General features: G+C 36.6%; 1 protein-coding gene across 4 annotated transcripts in view; it reads left to right on the forward strand.

Moving 5' to 3' along the window:
- LOC149789007 (uncharacterized) overlaps positions 1 to 21,687 on the forward strand; it is a 94,622-nt gene extending 72,935 nt beyond the window's left edge. For all 4 annotated transcript variants that reach the window (XM_089975165.1, XM_089975167.1, XM_089975166.1 and 1 more), the window contains 7 exons: positions 2,947 to 3,076; positions 6,068 to 6,177; positions 7,214 to 7,383; positions 7,790 to 7,929; positions 15,935 to 16,079; positions 18,630 to 18,739; positions 20,798 to 21,687. In XM_089975165.1, the coding sequence (XP_089831291.1) occupies positions 2,947 to 3,076; positions 6,068 to 6,177; positions 7,214 to 7,383; positions 7,790 to 7,929; positions 15,935 to 16,079; positions 18,630 to 18,739; positions 20,798 to 21,529 (1,537 nt within the window). In that variant the 3' untranslated portion in view covers positions 21,530 to 21,687. The remainder of the gene's footprint in view (positions 1 to 2,946; positions 3,077 to 6,067; positions 6,178 to 7,213; positions 7,384 to 7,789; positions 7,930 to 15,934; positions 16,080 to 18,629; positions 18,740 to 20,797) is intronic.
- The last annotated feature ends 1,371 nt before the right edge of the window (positions 21,688 to 23,058 follow it).

The raw sequence follows: 23,058 nt of genomic DNA on the forward strand, positions 1-23,058 counted from the left end.
TCAGCTAATTTCTGATTTACGGCCTTATTTACTACGCTACTAACATTTGCCGGCATAGCTTCAGTGGATGGTAGTTTTACTGGCACCAACCTCTCGACTGGGTTTTTTTTTCGTATCAGCTGTGCTAGTCGATCCTTGATTGATTGAAATGCTTTCCCGGCAAGACTACCAACAGTGCCAATGGCTTTATCCTTGACAACATCAGCGGCTTTCATCGCGAATTGTTTTGCTAACGGTCCAGCTTTCGGAGCGATTCTTGTGACTAAATCCCTAACAACATCACCGACTCCATCTCCGTAAACAACCTCGTATACTGGTAATCGTGAGTTTACTACTCTGACACTTCTTGGTCTGCGAAAAGAATCGTGTAGTATCATTTTATTTAATTATTGTTTATCTAACTGAATTTGCTAGCAAATTTAATTATTAGTCGCTGTGGTAACCGTCTGCGAGTTCATCAATGAGCCCCCGGTAGATGCTGATATCCATGATGCCACGCTGAAATAGTCTCTGACAGATATCTGCGGCTTCATTTATAATTTCCGGAGAATTGTTTCCGGCACGTCTTCCTCCGATGAGAACTTCCAACCGTGATACATCATCGATGATATTATTAGGGCAGGCAATAAAACCGGATCCTAAACCCTCCCCTGTTGATGGTACAATTCTTGGGGATAAAATGTCTTGAGGCAAACTTTCAGAAGATGTTGTTAAGCTAATTATCGGCGACCTAGTTTGTTTGAATTTTTGGCCCCGCGGACTTCCTTCAGATGCAGCCTCGTATTCACTTAACGGAGTTAGGTCAGGATCTATTGCTCTTCGCCGTGAAGGATATTGTTGTCGTTCTGTGTGTTGCAACGGTGATTTTTCTTCTTGAGGTTGCGATGGTGGAATTTCAAGTTTACGTATAGCATCTACAAGTCTATCGTATTTTGTATCGTCCCTGCTGATTTGTTTTTTATTTTCACGTATACGATACGAATATTTGATAAAATTATCATCTGTCATAGAACCGTGTTCTGGGTTTAAAGACACATCTCTTCTAATCAATCCTAACAGTATTGTCTCAGGTAATTTCTCTTCTGGTACATTTTTAAGAAGTTCAATATAATCCGGCGTAAATCTTTTGGCGGGGTCAGTAATTCTCCCTGTTACTCGCTTACCAGCAGGTACTGACACAACAACTTCATCGGGTGGAGGCGGGGGTTTAAGTCCAGCTGAAATATCCTGTAAAATTTTCCTTTGCTCTATTAAAGCCTCTTTGGTAACAGCTGCGGATTTTTCAGTAGCTTTGGTCACGGGTTTAAATAATTCCTCCGTAGTCTCTGCAAAGCCTTCCCGTGCTTGCTGTCTTAGTTGTAATTTTTGTCTGACACTATCACGGACAGGAAGAAATTTCTGAATTGCTTCGAGACGTTCTCGAGCTAATCTAGTCGTATGTGCTTCTCCAATATTTGCCATTATTTATTTGTCAATGATTTAATTCCGCTAACATAAAAATGTTTTTCCTTGGAAACTCATTTCCCAGAGCAGCAGAGGGGATGGACCCGACCCATGGATTTTTCAATAACGACCCCGCCACGGAAACTGTTTCAGATTTATTGAAGTAACCCAAGTTGTCAGTGCAAACTCAACGAGTTTGTCCCTGGAAACTCTTCGAGTTTTCGGGGGACATTTTTTTTTGTCCTGTATTCTGAATAGAAGGGTTTATTTCGTCGAAATAAGCCCTCTATCGAGGAATAGTTTCCTGGAGGGGTTTATTGTGCAAAAAGTTTCGGTCTGTACAGCCCCTCTGCTGCTTCTTTATTCTATCTGTGACTCTTTCTTTAGAATATTTCTGTCCTCTTTTCTGTGTGTTTGGATGTGTATTTGTTTGTTTCTGTATGTCTATGTTTGTCTCTATCAACCCTTTGTCCCTACAAATACATTTCACCCTATAAAATGCTTTGACTCTATAAACCCATGACGTCACCAATGTTCAATTCCCATTGACCCCCAGGTGACATTCCCATGTTAAATTCCCATTGACGCCAAAGTGCAAAACCCATATTTTAACGTTAAAGTCCCATTGACTCTAAAGTACCGGTCCTGTATTTCCCATGTTCAATTTCTCATGTTAAATTCCCCTTGACGCCAAAGTGCCGGGACCATGTTTATAATGGTAAGTCCCATTGACGCTAATGTGCCCCACTTAACTTCTAACACCTATAACATAAAAGACATATATAATGATATGATTACAAAAAAAAACCACAAAAAAAAAAACAACACCATGAAATTACAAAACATGTAAAACGCATTTAAGAGTCTGCTGCCTCCTTGCGTCTAAGGATTCGTGTTAACAACAGTAATCGTAGTGAAAAGGAGTGACTGTTGTTTCACGCACTTCATTCATAAACTGTATCACCTGTACATAATTATCTTCGTTCTGTAGGATCCACTGATAACACATTTCGTTCTGTCTATTGTATAGTTTTAGTTCTCCGTATTCAATTATGTATACACTGATTTCTTTCTCAGTCGAAACTGGAGTGGTTGGGTATATTGGGAAGGGTTAATAGCGAGTGAGTCTACTACGCACGAATGAGTATGTCAACAACAAATTTCCATACCTAACTGGGAGATGTGCGCTTAGACGAGAGGGTATGGGGGTTAGAGCGCGCACTCTGGCGATGGGTGGCATAACTAGGAGACTCGAGTTATACTCTCTGTACGGGAAAAATTAAAATTTTCTAGTACTTCTCAATATAATTGTAATTGATAATATCACTCAAGCTTCTGTATAATCCTGGGGTAACAGTTTCCGCTCTGACTGGCTGTTTATCTATCTATTGACTATTTCCTAAAGGACTTTTCATAAAAGACCCAAGCGTTGTCCTTTGTTCTCGGAAGGCACAATAGCATTTAATTGTCGATCTAATTGATATTTTCTTTTGTTCATTTAAGCTGCATAGAAGGAGACGCTTGTAAAAGCAACAAATGCGCAAACGGAGGAACGTGCGTTGCTTCCAGAGCTAAAGAAAAATGTTATTGTCTTCCTGGCACATCCGGTGATACATGTCAAGTAAAAGACAAGGTAATAAAACAACCTAGAAGAAACGAACACCTGCTTAAAGCATATACAAGTAGAGAACGTATGTAAATATACATTGCCGTCGTATTGACCCATATATATATATATATATATATATATATATATATATATATATATATATATATATATATATATATATATATAGAGAGAGAGAGAGAGAGAGAGAGAGAGAGAGAGAGAGAGAGAGACCGAATAGTGAGAACATTCATTTCTGTTTCTAACATTTTCGTTTCTCTTCGTTTCGGTTTCATTTTGGTTTTAACCAATTCGCTATGGTTCGTTTTTGGTATGTTATTGTTATTCGACCTATTTCATTTTAATATGTGCAAATGACGTATAAAGCTGTCGTGTTCGTCGCTAAGATATTAGTGATGGCAAAGACACCCTCATACATGCGTAATTAAATGATAAAGAAAGATCATACCTGTGATAAACATTATAAATAATGATGCAATCTGATTAAATATTTGGTTTTATGGATCAGAATTATTAGCTATTCAAGATCGACATACTAAAAACGAATTAAAACTAAACATCATGATCAGAAATAGATACGTTTTATTTGGAAATGACAAGTTTGGTAATTTGATTAATTTTTCATTCGGATTCCACATTAACTAATGTATAAGTCTCATTGCGCTTCTAAAACTTCAACAGCAACAAAAAACAACATTTTCTAACAGTTATAAAAATATTGTTTTATGCTACAGAGAACTTTAGAAATATTTAGCAAAGCTGTATAATAAAACGTAAATGGTTGAATATAATGGGCCCTTTTTGGAACTTAAATAAGCTTCTAGAATACTACAGCTAAACATTGTCTCTACTGAACTCTGTAAGTTTAGGTAATGTTTCTTACCTGAGTAACACCCTGTTTTATCTATCTGCGTTAGCACACATTTATATTTTTCTTAGTGTCTGGCAGTGTATGTTTATGTATGAGAGGTAAATAGTGAAAGAAAGTTCGTATTTATATCTATTAATATTGAATGAGAAGGTTGTTAGTCAGGACTTTTCAACAGTTATGTGTCAGATGCTTTTAAGGGGAGTCTGGAAAGTCCCGAGGTGTTTAACATCAATAGAAAATTAAAAAATATAAACATTAGTAAGAAGTGTTTTATGGTATACAAGAAAAAAGTATATGTTGAAAAATTTACAGTTATAGACTCCGAAACATATAAGGTGTTATTTAAAATGGCAAATGAATAATGAACGATTGCTGAAAGTACGAAAAACGCTATATGCCATACACTGCTTGGATCAATCTACAATTGCATAACCATAAACTATACATAGTGAATGATAAAGCATAGATATGATATATACGTATACATGCATCCATATAAGCGCGTGTTCGACTGTCAGAAGAAGATTGTTGGCAGGAGTGTATCAAAATTACTTTATGTCCACACATTTTTATTCAAATGTTGATGTTTAGTCCACTACAGCAGATTTCCAATTATTGAAAAATAAATTTTTCAGCTTTCATGATCATGACTTGTTTCGGAGAACCCTTATTAGAATCCATCTAATACAAACAAACAAAAATTAAAAAGCAGGTGGTATGTATGTGTAGATAATAACATTAGATTAACAGGATACTTACGCATTTTTTTTATGAGGGATTAGATACATTTTTGAAATAAAACTGAATTATTCTTTTTAAATTAAAACGTTATTAACACAGTTGCACAAACAAAACTTTGTGCAAGCAACCGATTTTGTGTAGGCATGTTTTTGAAAACATATTGATGACCTGGTTAAACTGTCAGGCCTCTATATCGATTGTTCTTTCTTTCTCCATATATTTTGAATTCATACTGTCTGGGGTGAAAACACCGATAACATGTTAAGCATGAAAAACCACTTGACGTGGATAAATAAATTAGATAGGCATATTTTTATAGATATGCAAAATGATATTTGAATAAAAAAATGTCTCCCATTTTGTTCATCAATGTTTGAACCCTTTCAAATTAGAACTTTCCTCGCTTCATTAAGTACACAATCCAGTTATGCTTTTTTGATCTTTTCTCATTTATGGGTTTATTATTACTTTAAAAATAACTCATGATAGTTTACTATGTTATGTATATTTAATTTGTATTATTTGTTGGCTTTTCTTAACGATTGTATTTAAATTTAGTAATAGACCTTATGTTGTTGACAGCTTAGAGTTTTCTGGACATGAACGTTTGACCTCATCCTGTTCTCGTTTTATGTCTTAGCTTTTTATATAATGTTGATTACTTGACAAATTAATCATCCTTGCCATAACATCTTAAAGTAGATTCATTCTTATTTATTGTGTTCAGGTGTTTGTTTGGGTGGAAATGTGTATTTAAAATGTTATTTACTGGAATTACAAAGTGCTCATCCATAGTATTATTGGACTGGAACATTAACTTGATATTAAAATGAATTCAGACAAGAACGTTTTGGGTTGTGTGATTGTGTTACATAAAAAACTGTTAGTACATCATCATACTCCAGGCTATTGGCACATTACCACGTTATAGACTACATGCACGTCAATACATTTATTACTGAAACTTATTTGGAATACTGAAATTCAATTCTAACTTTATATATTTTGCCTTGTGATAGAACATATATGACTATTTGGCATTTAATTCACAATACTGTACGGTCTTGCTAATTTCATTTTTCATCTTATGGAAATAAATTGTTTGTTGAATTTTACAAAACTTTTTGGATTTAGCTTCTTTCTGTTACTTAATTTAAAGCCATAGAGTAGTAATATCTATTAATTTTGCTAATTAATGATAATATTTTTCTATAATCTTTCTATCTCCTCCAAATTAAACAACTTGGCTAAAAGTATTTTTAAAAAGACATATTTATTATTACTATTATTATTATTATTATTATTATTATTGTTGTTGTTGTTGTTGTTGTTGTTGTTGTTGTTATCTTCGATGATGATGATAACGAAGATGATATTTATTTCAGGATTTCCAGCCCATGTATTTTATAGATACGCCAGAAAGTCAGCTCATAAGTAAAAATCAACATTACATCAGAACATGTAGAGTCAATATTAGGGATGCCCAATTTCGATGGTAAGAACGATTCATGTACAGTTTGGATGCATGCTTTATCAGTATAATGGCAGACCTATCTGAAATCTTCAGAACATCATATTCCTATCATGACTGTTGCATAGTTGTGCCTACCGGATACATATATAGTTATGCATATTGGATAGTCACATTTTTCCATCGGTCTATTTTCATCTAAAAAGGTGTATGCATTTCCATTGTGCTGACCACATTACACAACAATTCATGGACGAATTCGAAAGTGACTCTTCCTCCTTGAGCGTACCTTGGTTCCTACTATGGACATAAATCATTCTATGTCGTGACGCCACCAAAATATCTCACAGAGTTTACACGATATAGTTTAAATTGTCCGTGTTGTTCAACAGCTTTAGGAACAGCGTGTTTTTCCTCACGAAAAAATATGGCTTCAGTCAAATGAACATGAATCTATCTCTTGTTGTACTGGCGTTTAAGATTCAATATTATTATTTGATTATTTCAATAGTCGTGTTTTACTTTAATTATTGTATTAAATGCCTATTTATTGACAAGATTTTGTTTGTTTTTAGGAACAATAATGTGCAGTATTATTGACTTTTCTACGGTTCGATAACTGAAGATATTGCTCCATAACAAATGATGGCATCCATGACATTGATTTATCATAATAAAAAAGTCTTCAAAACGACATAACAACGACCTCTCTCATAGAAAAAAAATATGGTCTCTCGTCTCGCACTAGCTGCTTCCGTAATGTTGAATAGTCCCATTGACAAATATTTGATTGCAATAAGAATGCGTGTACTGATATTGTTTTCAAAAGTAAATTAAATAATTCATTCTTTACTTATCTATTCAGTTCAGATTTTTTCTTAATCAAAACATTTTCAACTAGTTATTGATTGAATGATAAATTACGCAATTCATCCAAATTCTAGAAGAAAACTGTCTTCTCCTCTGCGCATTTTTACATGTTCGCTCTTATACTTTAAGAAACCTTGATTCAAGCATTCCTCTTACCATGTTTTATGTGTTTTACATTGGATTTCTTCAGGTATCATGACAATATACTGATGACCGGGGCACCAGAATTAGGCAAGGGTATACTCGATATAGATAACTTCGCGGAAGATGACGAGGGTGAATATACTTGTGTGGCCATTTCCGGAACGAAGCACATAGAACACTACTTTAAACTTCTCCTCTTACAGACATGTAATCTAGGTACATAGTCACTTCTCTTTAAAGATAATAAATATATACGGATAGGGTGAATGCATCGGCTCGAAAAATGTATTTACAAGTCAATACCGACGATGTCACCGTCGTACCTAGCGTGCAAAGCTCATTATTTCTTTTAAGTAAGAATCGTCTCGATAAGAATTAGCTGTATAAAAAGAAAATCACAAACCATTCGAACTTCATTTTTAATCCATTATCTTCAGAAGGATTTAAATCAAGTAGTATATCAAATTTTAAACCTTTATAGCAATCCATAGAAAACAATCAAACGAATGTCAAACTCCTCGCAATATTAAAGAAGAGAATACAATATAATTGAAATTCCTGGCCAAATAGCATTTGCTAGAACAATCTGGTGTAATCAATGAATTTTTTCCCTTCATTTTAGGTATGTATGCTCGGCCGGTAGATACAAGCGAAGCAGTTGGAGATAAAGTTCTCTTAAAGTGTTACTTTCCACTTGCGGTCAGCTATACCTGGTACAAAGATGAAAAAAAACTCAATATCGAAGATTCATCTAGACATAGGGTTGGTACAATAGTACATATTGAAACAATAAAAACCTAGACAAGTGGCCCACAAGTCCCTTCATTCCCAGTTGCGTTTCTCAATCATTTGTACAATCTGGACTCCTTTCTTCTTGACCACAGGTATGTTCCCGTTAATATCAAAAGGTCAAATTATCTTGAGCGTCTCCAAGGTGTTAACAAATTTGATCCATTCGTATAATTTTGAAACAACAAGGAGGGATATTTGTTGTCGCAAAAGTGTTGAAGATAATGTTGCAAAGTTAAATGGGTACATGTTCCTTGATTTTACCGTAATTTGTTGCAATTCACCAACACAAAAAACATCAATTGACCTTATTCAAGTTTTCATTTATTTTTGTCTCTATTCTGTAATACCGCCATTGTCTCCAGTAATCATTATAGCAAATCACTTCTAACTGAAACACTTAGCTGGCGAAATGGATAAGAATCGATATGCTTAGATATGTTTTGATTGTACCTGTCCCAGACTCAGCAAAACCCTAACAGTAATTATATGTGGCACCCTGAGACATCAGATGGTTTAACATTAGTTAATGGTACACAAAGGAAATGTAGCAGTGTGAGGTATAAGGGGTTTTTGTGAGGTAGTGTGAGGTATAATGGGTTTTTACATGGAGAGGAAGTCTAGGACATAATGAGAATTTAATGGTATCTATATGTGTCCAAACTAATCCAGAAATTTAGGGTCAGATAGGTCACTCAGAGGCACAAAGGAACCTACAATGTTACAATTTGTATCTACAAACCACACACCTATACATTCTAACAAAAAAAATTAATGGACAATACACCAAATGTACAAAACATAAACCAAATTTCGATTACTGTCCTGACAAACCATCACTTGCTTTTGATTACTATAAAACACACCCTGATAAGTCAGCACTGCTATTTTTGTAGAATCCAACAAACTACATAAACGTATCGACACCTGCGTCTTGAATACAATTCAAAAAATGAACCCCACAATCCAGCAACCGTTTAATAATTTTTACCAAACACACACCCCTGCTATATAACGAAAAAGGTAGGATTTTAACGACGCATTGCATACGCTGAAATACAAACATACAAACAAACAATCACACACAAGCCAAAGAAGGGTTTATAGGCATATTACTATACCCTCTCACACATACAAACGCAACAGAAGGGGTAAGGGATTTTTGGTTTTACTTTGTTGGGAAAGACAAAGAAACACAGAACAGATATACACACATACAAACACAAAACAAAGACACACAAATGTTTTGGCAAATGTGATTGCTATCTCTCTTTTCCTGAAATCTGGATAGCCCTGAAAAGGGCAAATGGGTCTGTTAACCAAAAGTTAGTTAACACAAGTGACATCACTTCACTAGTCGTCTTCATTGTGAGCTTCTTCTCTCGGCTGGTTCTTAGAACAATACGCTCGAGACACCCTTGCCTCTCCACATGCACTCTTCTCTTTCATATTCTCACTGTGACCTTGATATTGGATATGTCCCATGATATTTTCACAGAAACTGGAAAGTCTTGGTTGAACAACATGTCAGAAATGATGGTCGATGTCTCTTGTTTGATCCATATCAGGGATTGTTTTGAAAACAGGTAACACCATAGGATAATGTACTCGTATATAGAGCCAAGCACTAAATCGAAACAGTAGGAAACGTTCCATCAATGGAAACGATTGTTACAAAATTATGTCAGAGCATGAGGTATGTCAGAATCAGAAGAAACGTCACCTTCAATATACATATACATACAAGAGCGTGTTTAGGGTTTATTATTGCTAAATAGTTCAAATACAAGAACAATGTTAAAACAAACCGGAGATAATATATTGGGCTGCAACTGCTGTATTTACATTGAATTCACGGAGAGATAATACAATGACTACAACTATTAACATACATCCGGTAGATAATGCCTCTAATTTATCTTTGTCTAATTTTATTTCTTCTGCGCAAGAAATTTGGATTGCGATGGTATTACTACCTGCATGTTCTTTTCTTGTATTACAATTAGTGGATTTTTTCGTAATGAAAAAAAATGAAGTGGAGAATTGTTTTTGCACAGTCTGAAAGAAACCGAAGTATTTGTTCAACATCAACAACAATAAGAGGAAAAAGAAAGCCAGAAGAAGAACAGGAATCTTTAATGTGTAAATGGCAGAAGGAACGGAGAGAGACGACACTCTTACGGGTATATTTGAAAGAGTTAAAGCACATGCAAAAAACATATAAAGCTTCTTTCGGTGAAGCCAAGAGAACGAGTCTTGTACATACCAAGATTTCTAAACCTTGTATCACTCACTACATCCACTTTCACAGTAACTGAGATGCCATCAGCAGCAACAACAGCAGTTGATCCTGTAGAGAAGGATTGCAACTCAACATTCCAAAGTTGGCAAGCTGAATTAGGCCACCACCTTTATGGAAAGATTATATTACCTCCTTGATTTGTTGGAATAATTATAGGTCTACTCTCAGAGGCAACACCTGAAGAGGGAAATAACCGCTCTGAGAATTTTGCTGAAAAGCGCGTCAGAAGGTTGAGAAATGAAGATGTTTTAAAGGTCAATGTGGCGTTGGCGAAGGAGAGAAGGGCCAACGAGAAGGAGAGGAATGAAAGGTGATTCCGGCTCTTCAGTATCAAATAGATGAAGACTGGGAAATATTACGAACATTGGGTCACCTGGATTTGATACCAGAGGAGAAGAAAGACTGGGAGAAAGTGGCAGGAGAGTCTAGATTTAGGTTTGTGGGTTTTGCCATGACAAGATCAAGGAAAAATAAAATAACTGGGGATAACGATATGCGGCCTGTGTCGCCAGGACCGGGAGATAAACCACTGCTGATGGAGAGGAGTCGTAAAACCCTACTTCATTTTTCAGTGCCATCCAAACCTATAGAGAAGAGAGATCGTGATGATATTTGCCAAAACTGTTGTTTTGTGTTTTGTATGTGTATTTAAAGTAAAACTTAGAATCCCTTAACTCTTCCCTTACCTCTTCCCTTTTGCTTGTATGTGTAAGAGGGGTACACTAGTGTGTACATTAACACTTCCTACCCTTAGGTTTGATATTATGTTTTGTAAATTTGTTTAGTAGGGGTGTGTTCTTGGATAGCAGTCAAAAAGCGGTCGCTGGATTTTAGGGTGTGTGCTTAGATCGTGATCCAAAAGTGGGAGTTTGACATTATATGTGTTGTGTTTGATTTTAATCAAAGGGCGGATTCTGTATTGTAGGGATGTGTGTTAGCATTGCATTCTAAAAGCAGGTGCGATGAATTGTAATCAAAATGCAGGCTGAGGATTGTAACGGATGTGTTTGGACAGTTATCAAAACGTGGGTGGATGATTGTGGGTGTCTTTCTGGTGTATATTAATCGAAATGTGGGTACGACATATTACATCTTGTTTGTTGGATTTCAAAGGTGTGATTTGACTTGTAGGTAATTATTTTGACATTACATATTCTCTCGTGCCCCACAGTGACCCATCGGACTCTAAATTTATAGTCCAGTTTGTGGCATAGATAAATCATATGTTAAATTCTCCACATGGTTCAGACTGATTCTCCGTGTTACATTTCTCTGATGAACCTAAGTGCTCCATAATATAAACCTATGAGGTACTTTTAATTCCCGTTGTCTCAGAATACCTATGAGGTACTTTTAATTCCCGTTATCTCAGAATACCTGTTACAAAGACTCTCATCAGTTAACACTCATCATAACTCTTTGGAAAATCTTCTTTGATTTCCTTTCAAATATTTTGCATGAAATAAAAAACAAATAAAAAAAGAAGAAAATACTCGAAATAGTCAATAGTTTAGGAGCTAGAATGTTACTGCTTGCTTTAAGAAATCTAAGCTATCTGAATTTACGACTCTATTTCAAGATTCGATTGATTTTGGTCATTATTTGTTTGATTTTATGAGTCGACCAGCTTCAAGAAGCAGACGTGAGAATTACTGTATTCAGGAGATTTTATGGTAGCATGGATTAACTTCGTATATGTGGATCTTCTTAAACTTCCTAGCATAACAAAGTTTCAGGATATTCTATCGTGAATGTGTATGGTCATGTCATTTGAGACCATACTAATTGTGTAAATTAGATGCTTAAGTCATGTTCTGTTGTTAATTACTTGTAATACGTACCCAAGGCTTAGTAAAGCGCATTGATAAATGATACAAATATGAAGCGAAACATTTGCAAATGGGAAAATGAAGTCATTGAATGTGTGGTCATTAGTTTATTAGAGGTAAATTATTTGTGAAGTAGCACGTTAAAAATTTTCAATTAACAAGGACTGGATATACGTGAAAAATAGGCTTCAAGCCAGACTCACGCAGGCGTTGTTTGATTCGCTTGGTAATAAAGTTCTCTTACGCCTCGTTGCATGTCACAATACTTTTGTAGCATATTGAAAGAAATGCTTCTTACTGAAATATAGATATCAAAATGTTAATTTAGGCATTTAACTTCCGTTGCTGCCATAAAAAATATCCAAAATAAGAAAAAGTTATAATAATGTGGCTTCTTTTAATCAAATACAAAGCAGGTTGGTTACAAAACAAATTTAACTATCTCTCTTTAAAATCACAGAGACTCCAAAAATAAAGCAAAATACCTAACTTCCGTTAACACGATATCCATATATCTTTATTTATGGAATTTTCTGCAATATTATCAAGGAATATACACTGACGATGTTACGTAGATGGAGCAGCTGAGGTTGGGAAGATTTAAGAATGGGTGACAAAACATGGAAAGCTAAAGGTTCCCGTTTTTCAACTTGTTTTGAAAACAACTCACTAACAATTGACATGATATATTATAGATTGCAAATTTAGTTAATAAAAACTATTTGGGCACTTTAGATTGCCTGTTCGAAATTAGAAATCATAATATGGAGTAGCCATATGGAGTATTGACAAAGAACAATGCAATAACAATAGAGGGAGATTTCAGTTTTGGAGGATAATACAATAAAAATCGTTGTTTAGCTCTTTTAATGTAGATTTACAGACAGACTTTAAAAATCTACAGGTCAGTACTTCTCAGAGTATATACAACTTGCTAGGACACTTTTGTGTGTTGTGGAAATTTAATGTCAGATAACATGTAATAACTTAGATACCTTAAGCAGCTGGATGCAAATATTTCAAAAGATTATGAACATTTGCTTTTTAATCCTAACCATTTATTTATGTAACTGATGAATATAGTTGATTTATATCAGCAAGAAAAGGCACGTGAGTTATAAAGACAATATTTTGAAAACAGTAAATAATTGGTGGAATAAACTGTATGAAAGATTACTAAAAGTGCATAAAAAGCCATTAAGGAAAAAGCTCTTGACTTGAGCGGAACTCTAAATTTGTTTTATTTTCCTTATCCCTAATTGTTAAAAAATATCATAGAATAGCTGAATAACTCTGAAAGCCACAAACGCATGCTCTTGCCATGAAGCTGAATTACTTGTACCAATAGATACACCCTGTTTGGATGATGAGCGTCAGGCCCTCTGAAGGAGTATGAAGCACCTGGAGACCCAGAGATATCAAATCACCTGATTGATTCGTGGGCACTGCCAGGGAAACTACAGGGTCACTCAGCTTCACGCGCTCCAGTCGGAAATGCTGGAGCTTGTTTTGACGACTTGGCACCGCTCAGCAGCCGCCAGTTCAAGTCTACCCTGTTGTCAAACAAAATTCTGTTGCTAGCTACTTACTAAATGTGGCAAAAGCACCCCTGGGGAAACAATACCGTCAAAAAGTACAACATGAATGGTGACAATACTGCCGTCGGAATACTGAAGTCTGATGAACTTGATCAAAATACTACAGAGACATTTACAACAACAGAGTCTTAAAAGGTGCTATGCAACATCAAGTTAGGCAAATCAGCAGGATATGACAATATCCAGCCTGAGTTCCTGAAGCATCTTGGCCCAAAGGCAAAGGTATGGCTCGCAGCTTTATACACCAGGGATGTTAGGAAAACGTGCATGCATGACCTCGTGGCTCCGGGCAAAGATTATTGCGATTTCAAAGGCTTGCAACAATTCACATGATGTTGCAAGCTATCGGCCAATCTACTTGCTTTCTGTCTGTTTCAAGATACTGGAGCGCCTGATTCTCCAAAGAATCGGTCCGGACCTGGCGTAAAGCATAACTGTGGAACAGGCAGGCTTTATACATGGGCGCAGTACTTGCTATCAAGTCCTTGCCCTGGCTGTGTTTGTTGAAAACGGTTTTCAGAGAAACCTTAAAACTGGAGTTTATTTCCTTGATCTGTCCGAGCCAACAAAGACAGTCTCTAGCGTCTTCCATCTTAACAATGCAAATCCCAACCGTGAGCTTTGCATCCTCCTCAATGGATGGGCATCAAATAAAACACGACCTGACACCAACATACCTCTGGACAGATCACTGACATTTCACAACTACCTGAAGAAACCTGCACCAAACATGAGCACTCAAAACTCTGCAAACTGGCTGGCTGAAAGTGGGGCGCTAGTGCTCAGACACGCAAGACATCAGCACTGATCTTCTGCTATTCAACAGCAGAGTATTGCACTCCTGTCTGGGCTCGATCGTCGCATACCAAGCAAAATGACACCCGGATCAGCACAAGAATGCGCATAATCTCTGGAGCACTACGTTCTACTCCTTTACCATGGCTGCCGGTGCTCAGCAACATTCCTCCTCCTCATCCCCGTCACCTGGCTAAGGTTTAAGCCTGTGAGAAACGTCCATTGTACATGAACATCACCTCACATCCAGCAGTCCGCTTGGTTTCGAGACATCCAATCTTGTTAGGTCCATTATCCGAGGATATGACAGCTATTTTGGCATGGAGTGATGAGTGATATTTAAAAGATGTTGTACACCACTCCCTCGTAGTTGCTCGTAGTTGGGCCATCTGTCTGCCCTCCTGGCTTCAACCTTCCACAACATATGTGGACCACGTTGAGCCGCTTCCGGACTAGAGAGGGTCGTTGTGCAGTCAACCTTATCCGATGGGGCCAGGCAACTGACTCTTTCTGTAGCTGTGGTGCTCTACAGACCATCTCACCTTGTGAACAACCGTCTACTGACAAAGTTCCCCGGTGGAATACATGCTATGTACCTTACTGATGATGACGCTCTTAAATGCCTGGGAATGCACTGCACATGATAAATAAATAAATTTGGACAAGTAATAATGAATTCCTTGGAAGGATGGCCAAGGAAAGAAACCTATTTTAATTGAAATATCGTTTCTGTGTATACTTTGTCAATTTGCAATTACACTGTTTAAAATATAGCTATTATTTTCTGCCGAAGACCTCGAGAATTAGACTTTTTCGTCTCTACGGCAATATACGTCTTTATAAAAACGCTTTCTTTCCACTGTAAACATTCCTTTACACTCATTTTCCCAATCCTGTACGTACCTTTTCACTGCGAGTCCGCGACTCACTTGCTTACAGAATACCTGGCATGAAAAGTGTCAGTGAAAGATAGGGAGCAGACGGGACGGGCAGCCAGTGAACTGGAGAATAAACGTTTATTATAAATAAATACACTTTATTACATATCTGCTATATGTTATATGTTGTACACGTGTGCATTTCCAAGAGATCTAATAATGAGTGTTTACGACTTAAACATTTTTTGACCATGGGGTAAATTGACTGATAAATGAAATTAACTAAATATCCTCTAATTCCTTGCATCAAAGGGATTCTCGACTTAGAACCGAACTTGTGATCTCTTGCATCAATGGGGTTCTCGACCTGTGAAGGAATTTATGATTTCTTCCTCAAAGGGATTATCGGTGTCTTTAATTTGGGTTCAGATTCTGCGAAACCTATTGTCAAGGATGATCGCTTATGAAATGTTCGGAAAAAAAAAATAATTAAAATAATTGATCTTTTTTGTGTATTTGTTCATTAGTTAATTAATATGTTGGCTACTTTGTTAGTAAGTTAGTTGTATATTTCAGCTTCTCTCAGGTGGATACTTGGAGATTCGGGACCTTTACAAAACGGACGCTGGGTTATATACATGTGAGGGGAAGGGAGAAAGTGGTTGTGTGTCATCTTTGTCGGCAGTTCTCAATGTCACCGACTCCAACACCTACAAGCACGGTACGTTAATTATCAACTATTTACTGCAAGCAGTCAAAGCTACCTTACAAGTCACATGTATTTGCTACGGATATTTGTCATGTACAGCCACTTTTGCAAGTGATGAAACTGCATTAAGTTACCATTTGTCTTTAGAAGACACTATAGTAACAATAGTAGAGGTACTAGCGAAGTCATTGCAAATATCAACACTTTATTTCTGCATCCTCATACTCCACCTCCACCAACCCACTTAGATCAAGGAGTCCAAACCGTTGTAGTCATTTGTGCAGTCTCTTTAAACATCATAGAAACGAAGACCGATAGAGTTCAATTTACCTTTGACCGTCACCTTACAGCCCGCTCCGGAACTGTCTGCAAAGTCGTAGCCAGTTTCTACATATTCTCCTAATTTATTATACCAAATCTGACAAGCCACTCTTAGTCGTTATCGATGGAGTTAAGATTGAAAGGAAAACTGATTGATGGTCAGACAAATGGAGGGACAAACATGACCTGTGACAAGTTTTGCTAGTAATAATAATAATGATAATAATAACAATAATAATAATGATGATAATAATAATAATAATAATAATAATAATAATAATAATAATAATAATAATAATAATAAATTATCAATGATCTGCTACTAATGGACGATATAAGCAGTAGGTGAAACGTTCCAGATAGTAAAGGGATCCGGTGGAATCTGATGAATCATTAATTATCAAGAGTGGCAATCTGGCGAACACTGAGGGCAACAGACTGGAACAACAAAAAAATTAATGGTGATACAGACCAAACAATCTAGAACTTCTGGAAGTCAGGAAATAAAGTGGTGCAACAGTGAGTAGCATGATAATTCTATTACAAGGATGAGGAAAATGGAAGCCTCGAAACTAAATGCATTCGCCGCAATGTGCACTAGAGAAGTTGCCAAACATCGGATGCATTGACGGCGTTATTATACTGGACCATCAAGAAACTGGAAAGTTATTGACATATCTGTGGTGCATTGTACCCAAGGACGGATTGACACACAAAACAATACTACTAAGCAAATGAGACAAAATAAGGAAAATATACCAATACGAGCTTTGGGGAGACTGGTGTCTCAAGCAATACAACGGAAAGCTTGAATATCAACAGACATGGAGGAGACCGGAGTATGATTCTAACTGAGGAAGCTCACCAGAGGTGAATTATTCTTATGGCAGTTTAAGAACGTATCTTATGATTAATAACTTATACAGAATATCAAGACATTCCTCCGCTCTGCAGACCATGTCGGAGAAAAGACTAATGCCCTCGCCAGTAAGTGGAGCCTGTTATCCCACTTTGAATTTTAAAAAGCAGTAGATGCGAAAATCTCAAGCATACTTGCATTAGTCTTAACAAGTTATCAAACCCGCAGCACGGTAATAATTCTGAAAAAGCAGTTTGTACGAGCAACCCTCTAGGTCTTCAACACTCTGATTCATCATCATTCTCATGACCTAGTGTGGTCGTTGAGGCACTGTGCTGCTGAACATCTGACCAGTTCCTTCCACTTGTGTCGATCATGTGCCAATGCCTGTGTCTCCGCAAAACTTTTCCTTGTCCATTCTGTGATGTTGTCAGTCCACTTTTTTCTCTGTCTACCTCTCCTTCTGCCACCCTGGACGCTGCCCTGCAGGACTGTTAGGGATAGACTGTTGACTCTAATGTTAACACTCTGATTAATCTGAAAATAAAAAAACGGGAAGTCTGTCATGAAAATGTCTGACACGGAGAGGAATCTTAATTGGATTATAGACAAAGCAGCGCAAAGCCCAATTTTCAGAAATATCTACGAAAGTTTATGTACAGAAACAAAGAATTTGTTTGGTAAAGCTTAAAAATGTTATCCAATCATATCATGAGTTTACTCAAACACTCGTGTGAAATGAAGCCAGAGTATTTACTTTTAAGTTAGGGAACAAAAGAAGGTAACGAATTAAATTGACCTGGCCAGGTAACTTATGTTTCTAAAACTCAGATAAAGGTCTTGCTACATCGAGGTAAGACTTGGAGTATTCTCAAATACACTGAGGTACTGCCTGGATCTGTTAAGCACAGCTTAGCAACCTGAAAATGTGAAAACAAACAAGAATACAATAGAACGTGAGATAGATCAGAAGCTAGGAAAACGTGTCTGACCTCGCAGGAAGATGTTCTAAATCCTAAAAGAAAGTATAATAATAATAATAATAATACATTCGAAAAGGAACAAACTTTCGTTTAACCTTCAACGTTTTAAGTAATTTTCAATAACAATTTCTTTTTAAATTAAGAATTTGTTTGGTGGAGACATAAACTTTTTTGATGTGCTGAAGGGTACATAATGTCACTAATCATTTTGTCACGTATACATAGTGCTAATTTTGACTATTCTTGAACTAGATTTGTTATTTCTTTCTTTTTATTTAGTTCACTTAATTATTTGACACATTATTAAGCAAAATAATCGCCATCGTGTTATTTTGTTTCTTGTGGGTGTGATTCGTACGAGATTGGAATTCTTTCAAAATACATTAATTAAAATTTCAGCATGTGGTATATCAGCGTATGAGGATGAGGCAAGTGTCAAACCGTCTTCCAGAATTTCTGGTGGTCAAGATACGGAATCTAGAATAGGACCCTGGCATGTGATGCTGAAAGTGAGTCTCTCTCTCTCTCTCATAAAACTTGCTTATGATTAAGTCGGTTCAGATCGATTAGATGGAAGATTTCTTTCTTCATGTTAACTTTACTCAGTTATCAGAAGTGTAAACGTGCCGAGTGAATACAATTTTTTGTCGTTTATATAATTAAACTTTGTGATTAATTTGTAAAGTTTTATCTATGTATTAATTGACTTTATAAAAATGACGACCATGTATCATTTACATTCAGGAATGTCGCTTTTAGATGCTGTAGACTTTAGTGTTGCTGCAAACGTTTGACCCGTGTAAGACGTATGCGATCCCCCTAGAGATAACACAAAAAAAAAAACCTCGAGTGGAAAAATATCTGTGGTACATAATGTCATACTGAATTATTTTCAAGAAGAACGTTTATTTCAACTTCATATGCGCGACATAGGTTTTGCTTTTTGATTTTCACATGTCAATTCAAGTTATATATGAAATAAATATTGAAATTAAAACATAAAATAAATCACATCTATATTAACCAGCTCCGTTTGACGACATGTACATCAGCAGCTGATCGTCCATTACACCTTACTCGGGTACAGTTTAATGCGATTTTGTCGTACAGAACGAGACCCAACCGATCTTTTAAGCTCTGCATTTGCTCAACGTTATGCATTAGCAATTTACCTTATTGGGTAACGATTTGAGTTCACCATCAAAGTTTCCAAATTAAACCATTTTTCCAGTTTCATCGAAAGCAAAACTGCCATAAATAATTCAAATACAAATCACTGAAATATGTTAGGGATCCCGACCCAACAATCAAATATGTCAAAACCATAATTAGATGTAAAGTGATGCAAGAACCTCCTTAATTACATAGGCAGTATTTTATCGTTTGGGTGGACATTGATCTATTTTCAGTCAAGACTTAGTGCAATGAATTATTAAGAAGCGGAAGCTAAGAACAAAAGTCAAAGACTATACATAATGACTTGAAAAACGACAAGTAGCAGTTATGCAACACCTTTGTTTTGCTACGTTTTTGTCATCCATAACTCTTCAAAAAATGCATGGAATAGCCAGATTTATTTTTAAAGAAATAAAAAATGACGCATGAAATACCAATTAAGCTTATAACTCAATCATTTTTAATACAAGTGTTTAAAGCTCATTATTAATATCGTGTGCAATGCGTGCTCGGCCATTTAACAACGTCATCATAAGCAACGTGTAGAGCCTGCAGTCCACCGGGTAACTTTATTAGTGGACAGTTGTTCACAATGTGTGACATGGTCTGAATAGCTCCACAGCAACAGGAAGAGTTAGCGGCCTGGACAGGGTTGACTGCACAACGACCCTGTCCTGTCCGAAAGTGGATCAGTGTGGTCCACAGATGACGTGGAAGGTTGAAGCTAGGAGAGCAGACAGATGGCTCAGCTACGAGGGAGTAGTTTACAACATCTGTTGAAGACCACTCAACACTCCATGCCGAAATAGCTGTCATATCCTAGGGCAACGGATATAACCAGATATTTTGTTAATAACGTCAACATAAAATATATTAAAACCTCGAATCTAATGCAGGAAATTTAGCATTAATTATTATTTTACTTGGTGGCATTATAAGCATTAACAGGAAGCGATCTTGGTCACAAGAAAATCCAAAATTACGATATCAGTGGGCACGAGAATTGCACTCCATGGACCTTCCTGAAGAAAACAAATATGGAAACAAATTATGTTTCTGATTTATCCCTGTACACGATCTTGTACAGTGCTTATAATTTATTTTTATATATTGCTGTAATTATAGTTTTTGTTACATGCCATGTTGAACGTTACACCCCCATAATTATGCTATAGTAAACAAGCAATATCGATTTCGGGTAAAATTAGCTAACAAACTGTAAATATTGTCCACGTCAGAATTAAGCTTTGATTCCAGACGTTAGATATTATGTAGCAGTACATCGTTTGACATGTCATACTTTGCAGCTGCAATTTCGCTTGTTTGGAAGCATCAAACAGTAAAGAACTATATATTCTTGCTTTCATTTACTTAGCATTGTCGTATTGCAGAACAAACGCACCGGTGCTGTTTTCTGTGGAGGAACTCTTATTTCAAAATCGTGGCTTGTTACAGCTGCTCACTGTATACTAGAATTTGAGAGTCACTTTGGATACACGTTTGACAGGAGCAACGTGGCTTTATACCTTGGATCGAAATTTTGTGGGAAAGGTGCCGTTATAAGATCCGTCGGAAATCACATCGTTCATGAAAGCTATGATCGTCCTGTTCCTTTGGATAATGATATAGCCGTTATAAAAATGGACGAAAGTGTTGACTATAAGAAAACGGACGAAATCAAGCCTATTTGCCTGGAGCCCGAAGACGAAATGAATCGACAGTTTTTCGATCCAGCGCAGAAAAACATCTCGAGCAAGACTTTGATGTTTGGCTGCGGTTACATCGATCCCGAAAACAAAGTAAAGGCGACGTTACTGCAGGTTGTGGAAATCCCGATTGTCAGTCGCACCGAATGTCGTACCGGAACAGGCAAGGGCGTTTTCACAGAAAATATGATCTGTGGTGGCTCCAAGGTGGCTAAATCAGGTGACATTTGCAAAGGGGACAGTGGTGGCGGATGGGTGATGAGAATTCCAGGGTCAAACCGATGGGCCTTAGGTGGAATCGCTTCTTGGGGCGTTGGTGTAAAATGCGACGTTGAGAATTACTACAGTTTTTACACGCATGTTGGAAAGTATTATAACTGGATTGCGACAAAAACGAACTTTCTTGCGGACATGTAACAAATTGTCGTAGTGCAGATTAAGTGTTTTTAATTCTTGAATTCGTATGCTTCATTTCTTTTCTCTAACTCAGCCATGTAAGTAACACAGCACCAGTCAGTTTTATAATTACCTATGAACACGCACATCTTTTGGAATAAAAGTTATATTTAGCCCTCTGATTGGCTTGGAAATGTTACATTGGGTAAAATTTACTTGTAAAAATGACAGTTTTGTCCAGTCTCCTGTTCCACTTCTACTGGTTCGCTAGTCTAGTTCAAAAATGAATCGCAGCACGTATGTTATAAACAATATCCCTCCAGCAGTTGTCAAGCTATGAAACCGAGATAAGCCACACGTGAAAGCTCAATGATTATATTTTCATCTTACTTTGCGGCAAGGTCATGTGAGCTTATAGTCTAACTCTGCTTAGGTCGTACGTCGTGTGCCGTTCATCGTCGTTCGGTCAAGAATTGCTTGTTACCACTCTTGAGGCCATTTTGCTAACCTAGGTTTGAGAGAACGTGGAGTATGTGGTTATACCACGAATATCTTGGGTGAATTTGATAATGAAAGAGAACTACAAATATTGATTATGTGATCCTGCTATAGATTGGCTGACCATATTACCGCTCTAGAGGCCGTACTTCTCATTCAAATTTGCTTAGACACGGAATATTTTCTTACATCATCAAGATCGGTAACAGCATTGATAATGAATGAGATATACGTATATTAATGAGGTGCTCTTGCATCTAACTGGCTGATCTTGTTAGCATGCTCGAGGTCATATTTCGGATCCCACTTCAATCTAGCTTGTTATATACCTTACATACATTAGCAAGACCTTGGAGGAATTTGACATCGAGCGAAATCATATTAAATTGTTTCTCTTTCTTCTTATTAGCTGGGATGATCAACGCTCTGGAAACTTTCGTTTAAACACGATTTTGGTCAAATTTATTAAATTGGTTATATAATCAAGACATCAAATAAGTATAATTATAAGCGAGACATACTATATGAATGAGGGCATCATGTATCTAGTTTGCTGAGCTTCGTACCATTCTTGAGACAGTACCATCTGATACGATTGAAAGTATATAGCAAACAGGCTAGTATCACGAATATGCTGGATCAAATTACGCTATAAACTAGACCAATGACTATTAAAAAGTTGATTTTGTATATGATTGTCGAATTTTACTACAATTGCTCAAACTGTTTATTTGGTAAAAATTTGATAAAACTTGGTAAAATGGTTTATATCATCAAGATCTTGGGTAAATTTAATTATGAGCAAGATGAGTGCATATTTAGCAGGCAGTCTTTCATCTTATTGACTGAGATTTACTTTTCTGAGGAGTGAATGCCATTTTTGGTAAGCAAGCTTATGTCATAATCGTCTTAGACTTGTTTTATAATAAGTGAGATCTGCACGTATTGAAGAGCTGATATCCGTCTGAGCGAGACCATATTTATCGACTACTATTGTCAAATAGTTTGTTTAAGTTTAAATAACTGTCAAGTGGTAAAACATGTCGCAAGAG

This window comes from Sinohyriopsis cumingii, chromosome 11 (assembly GCF_028554795.1).
Source record: "Sinohyriopsis cumingii isolate HCF-2022 chromosome 11, ASM2855479v2, whole genome shotgun sequence".
In the NCBI taxonomy this organism is placed as follows: domain Eukaryota; kingdom Metazoa; phylum Mollusca; class Bivalvia; order Unionida; family Unionidae; genus Sinohyriopsis; species Sinohyriopsis cumingii.